The 14,204-nt window shown below is 47.5% G+C and overlaps 1 protein-coding gene across 1 annotated transcript in view; it reads left to right on the forward strand.

Annotated features, from left to right (window-relative positions):
* Positions 1-3,648, forward strand: part of LOC116374161 (heparan-sulfate 6-O-sulfotransferase 1-A-like) — a 28,430-nt gene extending 24,782 nt beyond the window's left edge. The window contains exons 2-4 of the mRNA XM_031824260.1: positions 597-819; positions 931-1,179; positions 1,412-3,648. Coding sequence (XP_031680120.1) covers positions 597-819; positions 931-1,179; positions 1,412-1,717 — 778 coding nt within the window. The 3' untranslated portion in view covers positions 1,718-3,648. The remainder of the gene's footprint in view (positions 1-596; positions 820-930; positions 1,180-1,411) is intronic.
* The last annotated feature ends 10,556 nt before the right edge of the window (positions 3,649-14,204 follow it).

The following is a 14,204-nucleotide window of genomic DNA, read 5'->3' on the forward strand; positions in this document are numbered from 1 at the left end:
CTCTCCCCTCCTCCTCTCTCCCCTCCTCTCCCCTCTCTCTCTCCCCTCCTCTCCCCTCCTCTTCTCTCCCCTCCTCTCCCCTCTCTCTCTCCCTCCTCCTCTCTCCCCTCCTCCTCTCTCCCCTCCTCTCCCCTCTCTCTCTCCTCCTCTCCCCTCCTCCTCTCTCCCCTCCTCTCCCCTCTCTCTCTCCCCTCCTCTCCCCTCCTCCTCTCTCCCCTCCTCTCCCTCCTCCTCTCCCCTCCTCCTCCCCCCCCTCCTCCTCTCTCCCCTCCTCTCCCCCTCTCTCTCTCCCCCTCCTCCTCTCTCCCCTCCTCTCCCCCTCTCTCTCTACCCTCCTCTCCCCCCCCTCCTCTCTCCCCCTCCTCTCCCCTCTCTCTCTCCCCCTCCTCTCCCCCTCTCTCTCTCTACCCTCCTCTCTCTCTCTTCCCCCTGGTTCCAATGAGTTTTATTTCCCAGGGATCTAAACCATAGTAACAAACCATTGCAAACACTGCCACCCTTTGGCTATTTGTGGAACTACACAGTATGTTATATCAGTTCATCCAGTATGTCTAACCTCTCTCTCTCCCTCATCCCTCTTCTCTCTCCTCTTTTAGGAAATTCTACTACATAACCCTCTTAAGGGACCCAGTGTCTCGGTACCTCAGCGAATGGAGACACGTCCAGAGGGGCGCGACGTGGAAGACCTCATTACACATGTGTGACGGACGAACCCCTACGCCGGAGGAACTACCAGCCTGCTACGAGGGTTCTGATTGGTCAGGATGTACCTTGCAGCAGTTCATGGACTGTCCTTATAACCTGGCCAATAACAGACAGGTGAGAGACTAATAAATGGACACACACACAGACACGTTTGGATAGAATAGACTCATTTTATGGTCCACACAATGTTGAAATGTACTAACCTCCCCTTACCTTTTCCTATAGGTTCGTATGCTAGCGGACCTGAGCCTGGTAGGCTGCTACAACATGTCTACAGTCCCAGAGCAGAGGCGTTCTCAGCTGTTATTAGACTCCGCTAAGAAGAACCTGAGGGACATGGCCTTCTTCGGCCTGACAGAGTACCAGAGGAAAACCCAGTTCCTGTTTGAACGTACCTTCAGACTGAGGTTCATACGACCCTTTATGCAATACAACAGCACCAGAGCGGCCGGAGTGGATTTGGACAACACTACGGTGTGTGTGTGTGTGTGTGTGTCTATGTGTGTGTGTGTGTGTGTGTGTGTGTTGCCATTTGGAACATGTTATCACACCAGGATACTGTGCTGTTTTCAGAGTTTTCCACCATATATTGGCTGTACTTGGTTGTTAAATTGTTGAACCAAGTTGAACAGACAATTCCCCACCACCCACAGATGTTTGCATCAGGACTGTCAGCTGACACCCTCCCTCCCTCTCTGTACTCCAGGTGCAGCGCATCGAGGAGCTGAATGAGCTGGACATGAGGCTGTATGATTACGCCAGAGACCTGTTCCAGCAGAGATACCAGTACACCAGGCAGCAGGAACGACGGCTGCAACGACTCAGGACCCACAACCAGAACGGTCAGGGGCTAGGGGTCGAGGGTCAAGGCCTGGGAGTGGGCCTGTGGCCTTCTAGATCCAAACTAACCCCTGGACCAGGAGAGGGAGAAGTGGAGGACCCAGAGGATGGGGAGGTGGGAGGGAGGTTACCGACGGAAGACTATATGAACCAGATAATTAAGCGTTGGTAACGCACACACACTCATCAGAGGTTAGAGGTCAGGGGTGAAAGTGTATAGGGTAGTTATGGAGACTGAAGTAGAGGAATGGATTGAATGTCGCTGATAACTGACTTTCATCATTCCCTCTCTCTCGCTCTCCCTTGCCTCCTCTCTCCCTTGCCTCCTCTCTCCCTTGCCTCCTCTCTCCCTTGCCTCCTCTCTCTCTTGCCTCCTCTCTCTCTTGCCTCCTCTCTCCCTTGCCTCCTCTCTCTCTCTGGTACCCCACGTAAAGTGTGCGGTGAAAAAAACTATAGTGGTGAAACTCCCAGAAATCCCTTGAAAAGGACCTCTTTACTTCCTGGATGTATAGCTCCAATCAGAGAGCAGAGCTTTGAACTATTGGACAGAAAGTTTTCCTTTGGCTGAGCTGAACCAAGAAAATGAAAATGTAACATTTACAGAAAAAAGTCTACGTAAAGCAAGAGTTGGACTCTGGATAAAAAGCTTTTTGCTTGGAAATCAGCCACCATTTCAGACATGAGAATTGGGGCGACAGGTCGCCTAATGGTTAGAGTGTGTTGGGACTAGTAACCAATTGGTTGCAAGATCGAATCCCTGAGCTGACAAGGTACAATTCTGTCGTTCTGCCCCTGAACAAGGCAGCTTAACCCACTGTTCCTAGGCCGTCATTGAAAATAACAATTTGTTCTTAACTGACTTGCCTAGTTAAATAAATGAACATGTGTCTTAATGGCGCAATTCTCATTTTAGAACTACTATGTTTATTATTATAGCGTTTTTATGTGTTTTTTAAAAGCAGCATTGTGATGACACTGAGACCAATGTTACTGCCTAAAGACAGTGTGTCTTTTATTTGTATGTTTTTTAAAGGAAATGTAACCGATAGATGGACGTACCATGGACCATAGCCATTATTTAAAAATGATGGGGACGTTATGCATATATGTGTGTAGACAACTGGGTAGCAATCCATCCAAATTACATCCTATTCCCTTTGTGGGGCACTACTTCCATTCCAACACCCTATTATTCCTTATGTAGTGTGCTACTTCTGGTGCCCCTATTCCCTATATAGTGCACTACTTTTCATCAGATCCCTATGTTGCCCTATAAGAAATAGGGTGTGGTTTGAGACGTGGCCATGGATGTGATGAATGTTAGAGCTGATCTGATGCAGTGTAAATGGAACTGAGGCCAACCCTACTTCTGATTGGTAGTTAGTGCCTCTCAGGACAGGCATGATGACTATTAGACCTACCTGATATTTCAGGCTCACACCACTTTTTTGACTACTTTTCCACTGTGTTTCTGTGTGTGTCTCTCTGTGTGCACATACACATGTAAATAGTGTAAATAGTGTGTATGCGTTTGTAAATATCCTGTGTGATTGTGTGTGAGATAGAGAGAATTGCAGTAGCTTTGCTGTGTGATTGACTTGCTATATGACCAATCTCTTACCATAGTGTTAGAGGTCTGAAGGGGAACCCTTTTCATGTATTCTTAACATGGAGGGAGAGACACACTCACACAGAGACGAATGCTTGAGGTAGATGTTTCCCTTAACCGTAGGTCACCTTGATATCTGCCTCTGTGTCACTCCCACTCCCATGTCCAAAATAACACACACACACACATTACAGCACTACTCAGCGATGGTAATGCTTTTGGAGTCCCTCAAACTCAAATTATACCAGGCCATACTGCTATAAACTTTCTTTACAATCTTATCGCTTACACTAGTGTCTTAAATATTTCCGTTGAATGAAATTGAATATTTCCCATCACAAATGTTTACTTCCTGTGTGTCTCAACTCGTTTTTTGAATGTTCTGCGGATGGTGTCCCGTTCCCACTATCAGCGTCATTCAGGAAATGATCTTATGATTTGCAATAACGGATCATCAAACCCACTAATTAAAATATTCCATTTTTGAAAAACTGCCCCTTGTTTTTGTGTTATTTCCAACATCGGTTCACTCATATACTGTATATGTTATACTTTCTCTCTCTAGTTCTTTTTCCCATTCTCTCTCACACACACACAATAAAACTGCAGAACCGTGACCTCAGAAAACAGCCGGTTCCCTCTTAATGACAGCCTTGGTCCTGTCAACACTGATCTACTGTCTAATTCAATCGACACACACATGAACACACACCTCCATCCAAGGCCAGCCGGAACAGCCTGTGGCTTGAGTGGAGGGGAGTAAATTACACGTCATGTCCTTGGTGGATTGAGGAGAGGAAGAGGAAGAGTGGGTGGGTTAGAGGGAGCTAGGATGAGGCAGAGTGGGTAAGGGATCAAGTAGAGTCAAGTCGTTAGAGGTGAGGTGTGAATAACAACACTTGATGCCCTTCATGGAGCAAGGATAGGAGAGGGAGCCAGGGAAAAGTGGTTATAAGGAGAGGGAGCCAGGGAAGAGCAGTTATAAGGAGAGGGAGCCAGGGAAGAGCAGTTATAAGGACAGGAGAGGGAACCAGGAAAGAGCAGTTATAAGGACAGGAGAGGGAACCAGGGAAGAGCAGTTATAAGGAGAGGAGAGGGAACCAGGGAAGAGCAGTTATAAGGACAGGAGAGGGAACCAGGGAAGAGCAGTTATAAGGACAGGAGAGGGAACCAGGGAAGAGCAGTTATAAGGACAGGAGAGGGAACCAGGGAAGAGCAGTTATAAGGACAGGAGAGGGAACCAGGGAAGAGCAGTTATAAGGACAGGAGAGGGAACCAGGGAAGAGCAGTTATAAGGACAGGAGAGGGAACCAGGGAAGAGCAGTTATAAGGACAGGAGAGGGAGCCAGGGAAGAGCAGTTATAAGGAGAGGAGAGGGAACCAGGGAAGAGCAGTTATAAGGACAGGAGAGGGAACCAGGGAAGAGCTGTTATAAGGACAGGAGAGGGAACCAGGGAAGAGCAGTTATAAGGACAGGAGAGGGAACCAGGGAAGAGCAGTTATAAGGACAGGAGAGGGAACCAGGGAAGAGCAGTTATAAGGACAGGAGAGGGAACCAGGGAAGAGCAGTTATAAGGACAGGAGAGGGAACCAGGGAAGAGCAGTTATAAGGAGAGGGAGCCAGGGAAGAGCAGTTATAAGGATAGGAGAGGGAGCCAGGGAAGAGCAGTTATAAGGAGAGGGAGCCAGGGAAGAGCAGTTATAAGGAGAGGGAACCAGGGAAGAGCAGTTATAAGGACAGGAGAGGGAGCCAGGGAAGAGCAGTTATAAGGACAGGAGAGGGAACCAGGGAAGAGCAGTTATAAGGAGAGGAGAGGGAACCAGGGAAGAACAGTTATAAGGACAGGAGAGGGAACCAGGGAAGAGCAGTTATAAGGAGAGGGAACCAGGGAAGAGCAGTTATAAGGACAGGAGAGGGAGCCAGGGAAGAGCAGTTATAAGGACAGGAGAGGGAACCAGGGAAGAGCAGTTATAAGGAGAGGAGAGGGAACCAGGGAAGAACAGTTATAAGGACAGGAGAGGGAACCAGGGAAGAGCAGTTATAAGGACAGGAGAGGGAGCCAGGGAAGAGCAGTTATAAGGAGAGGAGAGGGAACCAGGGAAGAGCAGTTATAAGGATAGGAGAGGGAACCAGGGAAGAGCAGTTATAAGGACAGGAGAGGGAACCAGGGAAGAGCAGTTATAAGGACAGGAGAGGGAACCAGGGAAGAGCAGTTATAAGGAGAGGAGAGGGAACCAGGGAAGAACAGTTATAAGGAGAGGGAACCAGGGAAGAGCAGTTATAAGGACAGGAGAGGGAACCAGGGAAGAGCAGTTATAAGGACAGGAGAGGGAGCCAGGGAAGAGCAGTTATAAGGATAGGAGAGGGAACCAGGGAAGAGCAGTTATAAGGACAGGAGAGGGAGCCAGGGAAGAGCAGTTATAAGGACAGGAGAGGGAACCAGGGAAGAGCAGTTATAAGGACAGGAGAGGGAGCCAGGGAAGAGCAGTTATAAGGAGAGGAGAGGGAACCAGGGAAGAGCAGTTATAAGGACAGGAGAGGGAACCAGGGAAGAGCAGTTATAAGGACAGGAGAGGGAGCCAGGGAAGAGCAGTTATAAGGACAGGAGAGGGAGCCAGGGAAGAGCAGTTATAAGGACAGGAGAGGGAGCCAGGGAAGAGTGGTTATAAGGAGAGGAGAGGGAACCAGGGAAGAGAAGTTATAAGGAGAGGGAGCCAGGGAAGAACAGTTATAAGGAGAGGAGAGGGAGCCAGGGAACAGCAGTTATAAGGAGAGGGAGCCAGGGAAGAGCAGTTATAAGGACAGGAGAGGGAACAAGGGAAGAGCAGTTATAAGGAGAGGGAGCCAGGGAAGAGCAGTTATAAGGAGAGGGAGCCAGGGAAGAGTGGTTATAAGGAGAGGAGAGGGAACCAGGGAAGAGCAGTTATAAGGATAGGAGAGGGAGCCAGGGAAGAGCAGTTATAAGGACAGGAGAGGGAGCCAGGGAAGAGCAGTTATAAGGACAGGAGAGGGAACCAGGGAAGAACAGTTATAAGGAGAGGGAGCCAGGGAAGAGCAGTTATAAGGACAGGAAAGGGAGCCAGGGAAGAGCAGTTATAAGGAGAGGAGAGGGAACCAGGGAAGAGCAGTTATAAGGACAGGAGAGGGAGCCAGGGAAGAGCAGTTATAAGGACAGGAGAGGGAACCAGGGAAGAACAGTTATAAGGACAGGAGAGGGAGCCAGGGAAGAGCAGTTATAAGGACAGGAGAGGGAGCCAGGGAAGAGCAGTTATAAGGACAGGAGAGGGAACCAGGGAAGAGCAGTTATAAGGACAGGAGAGGGAGCCAGGGAAGAGCAGTTATAAGGACAGGAGAGGGAACCAGGGAAGAACAGTTATAAGGACAGGAGAGGGAGCCAGGGCAGCCTCATGATTCATATTTTTTTTAAACATTTTTTATTTAACTAGGCACGTCAGTTAATTAAGAACAAATTCTTATTTACAATGACAGCCTAACACAGACAACACTGGGCCAATTGTGCGCCACCCTATGGGACTACCAATCACAGCCAAATGTGATAAAGCCTGGATTCGAACCAGGCACTACTGTAACACCTCTTGCACTGAGATCCAGTGCCTTAGACCACTGTGCCACTCAGGAGCCCAATATAGCAACCTAGTGATCTTTGATTGATTGATTCTATTTGCCAGTTTAAAAAACACAAGAATACGTACATTTGAAAAACAATAAAGGGGAAGTCAGAGACTTATTTCCATTGTAGCCCCAAAAGTGCACAGACCTCTGACAGCACAGGGCTAGACAATATTTCCCTGGATAGAGAGTACATGGTGGACTATACTAAACTCCATGTCTATGATCTCTGATTGGCCCTTTGTGTCAATACACACAGACCCTGGGTCGCTGTCATTCCAAGAGCAGACAAGTAAAACCAGAAGTAATGGATGAGATGCAGCGGACTGGAATACAAGAGATAATACAAGAGATAATACAAGAGATAATACAAGAGATAATACAAGAGATAATACAAGAGATGCAGCAGGCTGGAATACAAGAGATAATACAAGAGATAATACAAGAGATGCAGCAGGCTGGAATACAAGAGATAATACAAGAGATAATACAAGAGATGCAGCAGGCTGGAATACAAGAGATGCAGCAGGCTGGAATACAAGAGATAACGGCTTAGGAGCAACTCTCCTATCTATCACGTGTGGATTCTTCTAAAGGACAGTGAAAGACGGGCCATACCGTGACTCATCTCATCAGGGCCCCAGCCATCCTACGAGGTCGAGGCTAAATCGTACCCCTGTGACAGCGAGTTTATAGAGGGTCCTTATAAAGAACATAGCCCAGAGACCTGTTCCAGCAGAGATACCAGTACACCAGGCAGCAGGAACGACGGCTGCAACGACTCAGGACCCACAACCAGAACGGTCAGGGGCTAGGGGTCGAGGGTCAAGGCCTGGGAGTGGGCCTGTGGCCTTCTAGATCCAAACTAACCCCTGGACCAGGAGAGGGAGAAGTGGAGGACCCAGAGGATGGGGAGGTGGGAGGGAGGTTACCGACGGAAGACTATATGAACCAGATAATTAAGCGTTGGTAACGCACACACACTCATCAGAGGTTAGAGGTCAGGGGTGAAAGTGTATAGGGTAGTTATGGAGACTGAAGTAGAGGAATGGATTGAATGTCGCTGATAACTGACTTTCATCATTCCCTCTCTCTCGCTCTCCCTTGCCTCCTCTCTCCCTTGCCTCCTCTCTCCCTTGCCTCCTCTCTCCCTTGCCTCCTCTCTCTCTTGCCTCCTCTCTCTCTTGCCTCCTCTCTCCCTTGCCTCCTCTCTCTCTCTGGTACCCCACGTAAAGTGTGCGGTGAAAAAAACTATAGTGGTGAAACTCCCAGAAATCCCTTGAAAAGGACCTCTTTACTTCCTGGATGTATAGCTCCAATCAGAGAGCAGAGCTTTGAACTATTGGACAGAAAGTTTTCCTTTGGCTGAGCTGAACCAAGAAAATGAAAATGTAACATTTACAGAAAAAAGTCTACGTAAAGCAAGAGTTGGACTCTGGATAAAAAGCTTTTTGCTTGGAAATCAGCCACCATTTCAGACATGAGAATTGGGGCGACAGGTCGCCTAATGGTTAGAGTGTGTTGGGACTAGTAACCAATTGGTTGCAAGATCGAATCCCTGAGCTGACAAGGTACAATTCTGTCGTTCTGCCCCTGAACAAGGCAGCTTAACCCACTGTTCCTAGGCCGTCATTGAAAATAACAATTTGTTCTTAACTGACTTGCCTAGTTAAATAAATGAACATGTGTCTTAATGGCGCAATTCTCATTTTAGAACTACTATGTTTATTATTATAGCGTTTTTATGTGTTTTTTAAAAGCAGCATTGTGATGACACTGAGACCAATGTTACTGCCTAAAGACAGTGTGTCTTTTATTTGTATGTTTTTTAAAGGAAATGTAACCGATAGATGGACGTACCATGGACCATAGCCATTATTTAAAAATGATGGGGACGTTATGCATATATGTGTGTAGACAACTGGGTAGCAATCCATCCAAATTACATCCTATTCCCTTTGTGGGGCACTACTTCCATTCCAACACCCTATTATTCCTTATGTAGTGTGCTACTTCTGGTGCCCCTATTCCCTATATAGTGCACTACTTTTCATCAGATCCCTATGTTGCCCTATAAGAAATAGGGTGTGGTTTGAGACGTGGCCATGGATGTGATGAATGTTAGAGCTGATCTGATGCAGTGTAAATGGAACTGAGGCCAACCCTACTTCTGATTGGTAGTTAGTGCCTCTCAGGACAGGCATGATGACTATTAGACCTACCTGATATTTCAGGCTCACACCACTTTTTTGACTACTTTTCCACTGTGTTTCTGTGTGTGTCTCTCTGTGTGCACATACACATGTAAATAGTGTAAATAGTGTGTATGCGTTTGTAAATATCCTGTGTGATTGTGTGTGAGATAGAGAGAATTGCAGTAGCTTTGCTGTGTGATTGACTTGCTATATGACCAATCTCTTACCATAGTGTTAGAGGTCTGAAGGGGAACCCTTTTCATGTATTCTTAACATGGAGGGAGAGACACACTCACACAGAGACGAATGCTTGAGGTAGATGTTTCCCTTAACCGTAGGTCACCTTGATATCTGCCTCTGTGTCACTCCCACTCCCATGTCCAAAATAACACACACACACACATTACAGCACTACTCAGCGATGGTAATGCTTTTGGAGTCCCTCAAACTCAAATTATACCAGGCCATACTGCTATAAACTTTCTTTACAATCTTATCGCTTACACTAGTGTCTTAAATATTTCCGTTGAATGAAATTGAATATTTCCCATCACAAATGTTTACTTCCTGTGTGTCTCAACTCGTTTTTTGAATGTTCTGCGGATGGTGTCCCGTTCCCACTATCAGCGTCATTCAGGAAATGATCTTATGATTTGCAATAACGGATCATCAAACCCACTAATTAAAATATTCCATTTTTGAAAAACTGCCCCTTGTTTTTGTGTTATTTCCAACATCGGTTCACTCATATACTGTATATGTTATACTTTCTCTCTCTAGTTCTTTTTCCCATTCTCTCTCACACACACACAATAAAACTGCAGAACCGTGACCTCAGAAAACAGCCGGTTCCCTCTTAATGACAGCCTTGGTCCTGTCAACACTGATCTACTGTCTAATTCAATCGACACACACATGAACACACACCTCCATCCAAGGCCAGCCGGAACAGCCTGTGGCTTGAGTGGAGGGGAGTAAATTACACGTCATGTCCTTGGTGGATTGAGGAGAGGAAGAAGAAGAGTGGGTGGGTTAGAGGGAGCTAGGATGAGGCAGAGTGGGTAAGGGATCAAGTAGAGTCAAGTCGTTAGAGGTGAGGTGTGAATAACAACACTTGATGCCCTTCATGGAGCAAGGATAGGAGAGGGAGCCAGGGAAGAGTGGTTATAAGGAGAGGGAGCCAGGGAAGAGCAGTTATAAGGAGAGGGAGCCAGGGAAGAGCAGTTATAAGGACAGGAGAGGGAACCAGGAAAGAGCAGTTATAAGGACAGGAGAGGGAACCAGGGAAGAGCAGTTATAAGGAGAGGAGAGGGAACCAGGGAAGAGCAGTTATAAGGACAGGAGAGGGAACCAGGGAAGAGCAGTTATAAGGACAGGAGAGGGAACCAGGGAAGAGCAGTTATAAGGACAGGAGAGGGAACCAGGGAAGAGCAGTTATAAGGACAGGAGAGGGAACCAGGGAAGAGCAGTTATAAGGACAGGAGAGGGAACCAGGGAAGAGCAGTTATAAGGACAGGAGAGGGAACCAGGGAAGAGCAGTTATAAGGACAGGAGAGGGAGCCAGGGAAGAGCAGTTATAAGGAGAGGAGAGGGAACCAGGGAAGAGCAGTTATAAGGACAGGAGAGGGAACCAGGGAAGAGCAGTTATAAGGACAGGAGAGGGAACCAGGGAAGAGCAGTTATAAGGACAGGAGAGGGAACCAGGGAAGAGCAGTTATAAGGACAGGAGAGGGAACCAGGGAAGAGCAGTTATAAGGACAGGAGAGGGAACCAGGGAAGAGCAGTTATAAGGACAGGAGAGGGAACCAGGGAAGAGCAGTTATAAGGACAGGAGAGGGAACCAGGGAAGAGCAGTTATAAGGAGAGGGAGCCAGGGAAGAGCAGTTATAAGGATAGGAGAGGGAGCCAGGGAAGAGCAGTTATAAGGAGAGGGAGCCAGGGAAGAGCAGTTATAAGGAGAGGGAACCAGGGAAGAGCAGTTATAAGGACAGGAGAGGGAGCCAGGGAAGAGCAGTTATAAGGACAGGAGAGGGAACCAGGGAAGAGCAGTTATAAGGAGAGGAGAGGGAACCAGGGAAGAACAGTTATAAGGACAGGAGAGGGAACCAGGGAAGAGCAGTTATAAGGAGAGGGAACCAGGGAAGAGCAGTTATAAGGACAGGAGAGGGAGCCAGGGAAGAGCAGTTATAAGGACAGGAGAGGGAACCAGGGAAGAGCAGTTATAAGGAGAGGAGAGGGAACCAGGGAAGAACAGTTATAAGGACAGGAGAGGGAACCAGGGAAGAGCAGTTATAAGGACAGGAGAGGGAGCCAGGGAAGAGCAGTTATAAGGAGAGGAGAGGGAACCAGGGAAGAGCAGTTATAAGGATAGGAGAGGGAACCAGGGAAGAGCAGTTATAAGGACAGGAGAGGGAACCAGGGAAGAGCAGTTATAAGGACAGGAGAGGGAACCAGGGAAGAGCAGTTATAAGGAGAGGAGAGGGAACCAGGGAAGAACAGTTATAAGGAGAGGGAACCAGGGAAGAGCAGTTATAAGGACAGGAGAGGGAACCAGGGAAGAGCAGTTATAAGGACAGGAGAGGGAGCCAGGGAAGAGCAGTTATAAGGATAGGAGAGGGAACCAGGGAAGAGCAGTTATAAGGACAGGAGAGGGAGCCAGGGAAGAGCAGTTATAAGGACAGGAGAGGGAACCAGGGAAGAGCAGTTATAAGGACAGGAGAGGGAGCCAGGGAAGAGCAGTTATAAGGAGAGGAGAGGGAACCAGGGAAGAGCAGTTATAAGGACAGGAGAGGGAACCAGGGAAGAGCAGTTATAAGGACAGGAGAGGGAGCCAGGGAAGAGCAGTTATAAGGACAGGAGAGGGAGCCAGGGAAGAGCAGTTATAAGGACAGGAGAGGGAGCCAGGGAAGAGTGGTTATAAGGAGAGGAGAGGGAACCAGGGAAGAGAAGTTATAAGGAGAGGGAGCCAGGGAAGAACAGTTATAAGGAGAGGAGAGGGAGCCAGGGAACAGCAGTTATAAGGAGAGGGAGCCAGGGAAGAGCAGTTATAAGGACAGGAGAGGGAACCAGGGAAGAGCAGTTATAAGGAGAGGGAGCCAGGGAAGAGCAGTTATAAGGAGAGGGAGCCAGGGAAGAGTGGTTATAAGGAGAGGAGAGGGAACCAGGGAAGAGCAGTTATAAGGATAGGAGAGGGAGCCAGGGAAGAGCAGTTATAAGGACAGGAGAGGGAGCCAGGGAAGAGCAGTTATAAGGACAGGAGAGGGAACCAGGGAAGAACAGTTATAAGGAGAGGGAGCCAGGGAAGAGCAGTTATAAGGACAGGAAAGGGAGCCAGGGAAGAGCAGTTATAAGGAGAGGAGAGGGAACCAGGGAAGAGCAGTTATAAGGACAGGAGAGGGAGCCAGGGAAGAGCAGTTATAAGGACAGGAGAGGGAACCAGGGAAGAACAGTTATAAGGACAGGAGAGGGAGCCAGGGAAGAGCAGTTATAAGGACAGGAGAGGGAGCCAGGGAAGAGCAGTTATAAGGACAGGAGAGGGAACCAGGGAAGAGCAGTTATAAGGACAGGAGAGGGAGCCAGGGAAGAGCAGTTATAAGGACAGGAGAGGGAACCAGGGAAGAACAGTTATAAGGACAGGAGAGGGAGCCAGGGCAGCCTCATGATTCATATTTTTTTTAAACATTTTTTATTTAACTAGGCACGTCAGTTAATTAAGAACAAATTCTTATTTACAATGACAGCCTAACACAGACAACACTGGGCCAATTGTGCGCCACCCTATGGGACTACCAATCACAGCCAAATGTGATAAAGCCTGGATTCGAACCAGGCACTACTGTAACACCTCTTGCACTGAGATCCAGTGCCTTAGACCACTGTGCCACTCAGGAGCCCAATATAGCAACCTAGTGATCTTTGATTGATTGATTCTATTTGCCAGTTTAAAAAACACAAGAATACGTACATTTGAAAAACAATAAAGGGGAAGTCAGAGACTTATTTCCATTGTAGCCCCAAAAGTGCACAGACCTCTGACAGCACAGGGCTAGACAATATTTCCCTGGATAGAGAGTACATGGTGGACTATACTAAACTCCATGTCTATGATCTCTGATTGGCCCTTTGTGTCAATACACACAGACCCTGGGTCGCTGTCATTCCAAGAGCAGACAAGTAAAACCAGAAGTAATGGATGAGATGCAGCGGACTGGAATACAAGAGATAATACAAGAGATAATACAAGAGATAATACAAGAGATAATACAAGAGATGCAGCAGGCTGGAATACAAGAGATAATACAAGAGATAATACAAGAGATGCAGCAGGCTGGAATACAAGAGATAATACAAGAGATAATACAAGAGATGCAGCAGGCTGGAATACAAGAGATGCAGCAGGCTGGAATACAAGAGATAACGGCTTAGGAGCAACTCTCCTATCTATCACGTGTGGATTCTTCTAAAGGACAGTGAAAGACGGGCCATACCGTGACTCATCTCATCAGGGCCCCAGCCATCCTACGAGGTCGAGGCTAAATCGTACCCCTGTGACAGCGAGTTTATAGAGGGTCCTTATAAAGAACATAGCCCAGAGGCTGTGTCTGTATTGCTCGTTAACGTCAAATAAATATACAGTAGAGCCCCACTGACGCCCAGAGATGTATACTGTCCAGTCTGTCTGGCCATGACCCATAGCTTGCCCTCTTGGACCGTCGGTTGAATTACCATTAATCAGACATTTATGGACACACACACACACACACCTAACGGGAAAGCAGATGTGGGTTCGGCTGAGTCAATGGAAGCTATATAGATTACAAGAGATGAGCCGTGAGAGATGGGCTGTAACGTGCTTCTCTTGTATGTGATTTAATATGTTGAATAATATTAAAATGATATGCCAATATAGCATCAATAACTGGGACCAGTCAGTATTAATACCAAATACAACTGCCTCCTACTCCTCGCTACAGGTTCATGTTAATGATCGTGTTACCCGCTTCACTAGTGGGGAATTAGCTTCATGTTGGGGACCTCTCCTCACCCCCATTATACTGACACGGAGACTTTAATTAGCAAGGACTCACATGAAACCAAAGACTCACAGACACACAGTAGAGTGTGTTAATATTAATGTGAGTGAGTTTAATTGGGGTTGTTTGCACAGGGCTGGTCCTGTGTGTAACCTATAAAATGGCAGTCGTGCGAGGTGCGACAGCAGCCA

The sequence above is a fragment of the Oncorhynchus kisutch genome, linkage group LG5, assembly GCF_002021735.2.
Source record: "Oncorhynchus kisutch isolate 150728-3 linkage group LG5, Okis_V2, whole genome shotgun sequence".
Taxonomy (NCBI): Eukaryota; Metazoa; Chordata; class Actinopteri; order Salmoniformes; family Salmonidae; genus Oncorhynchus; species Oncorhynchus kisutch.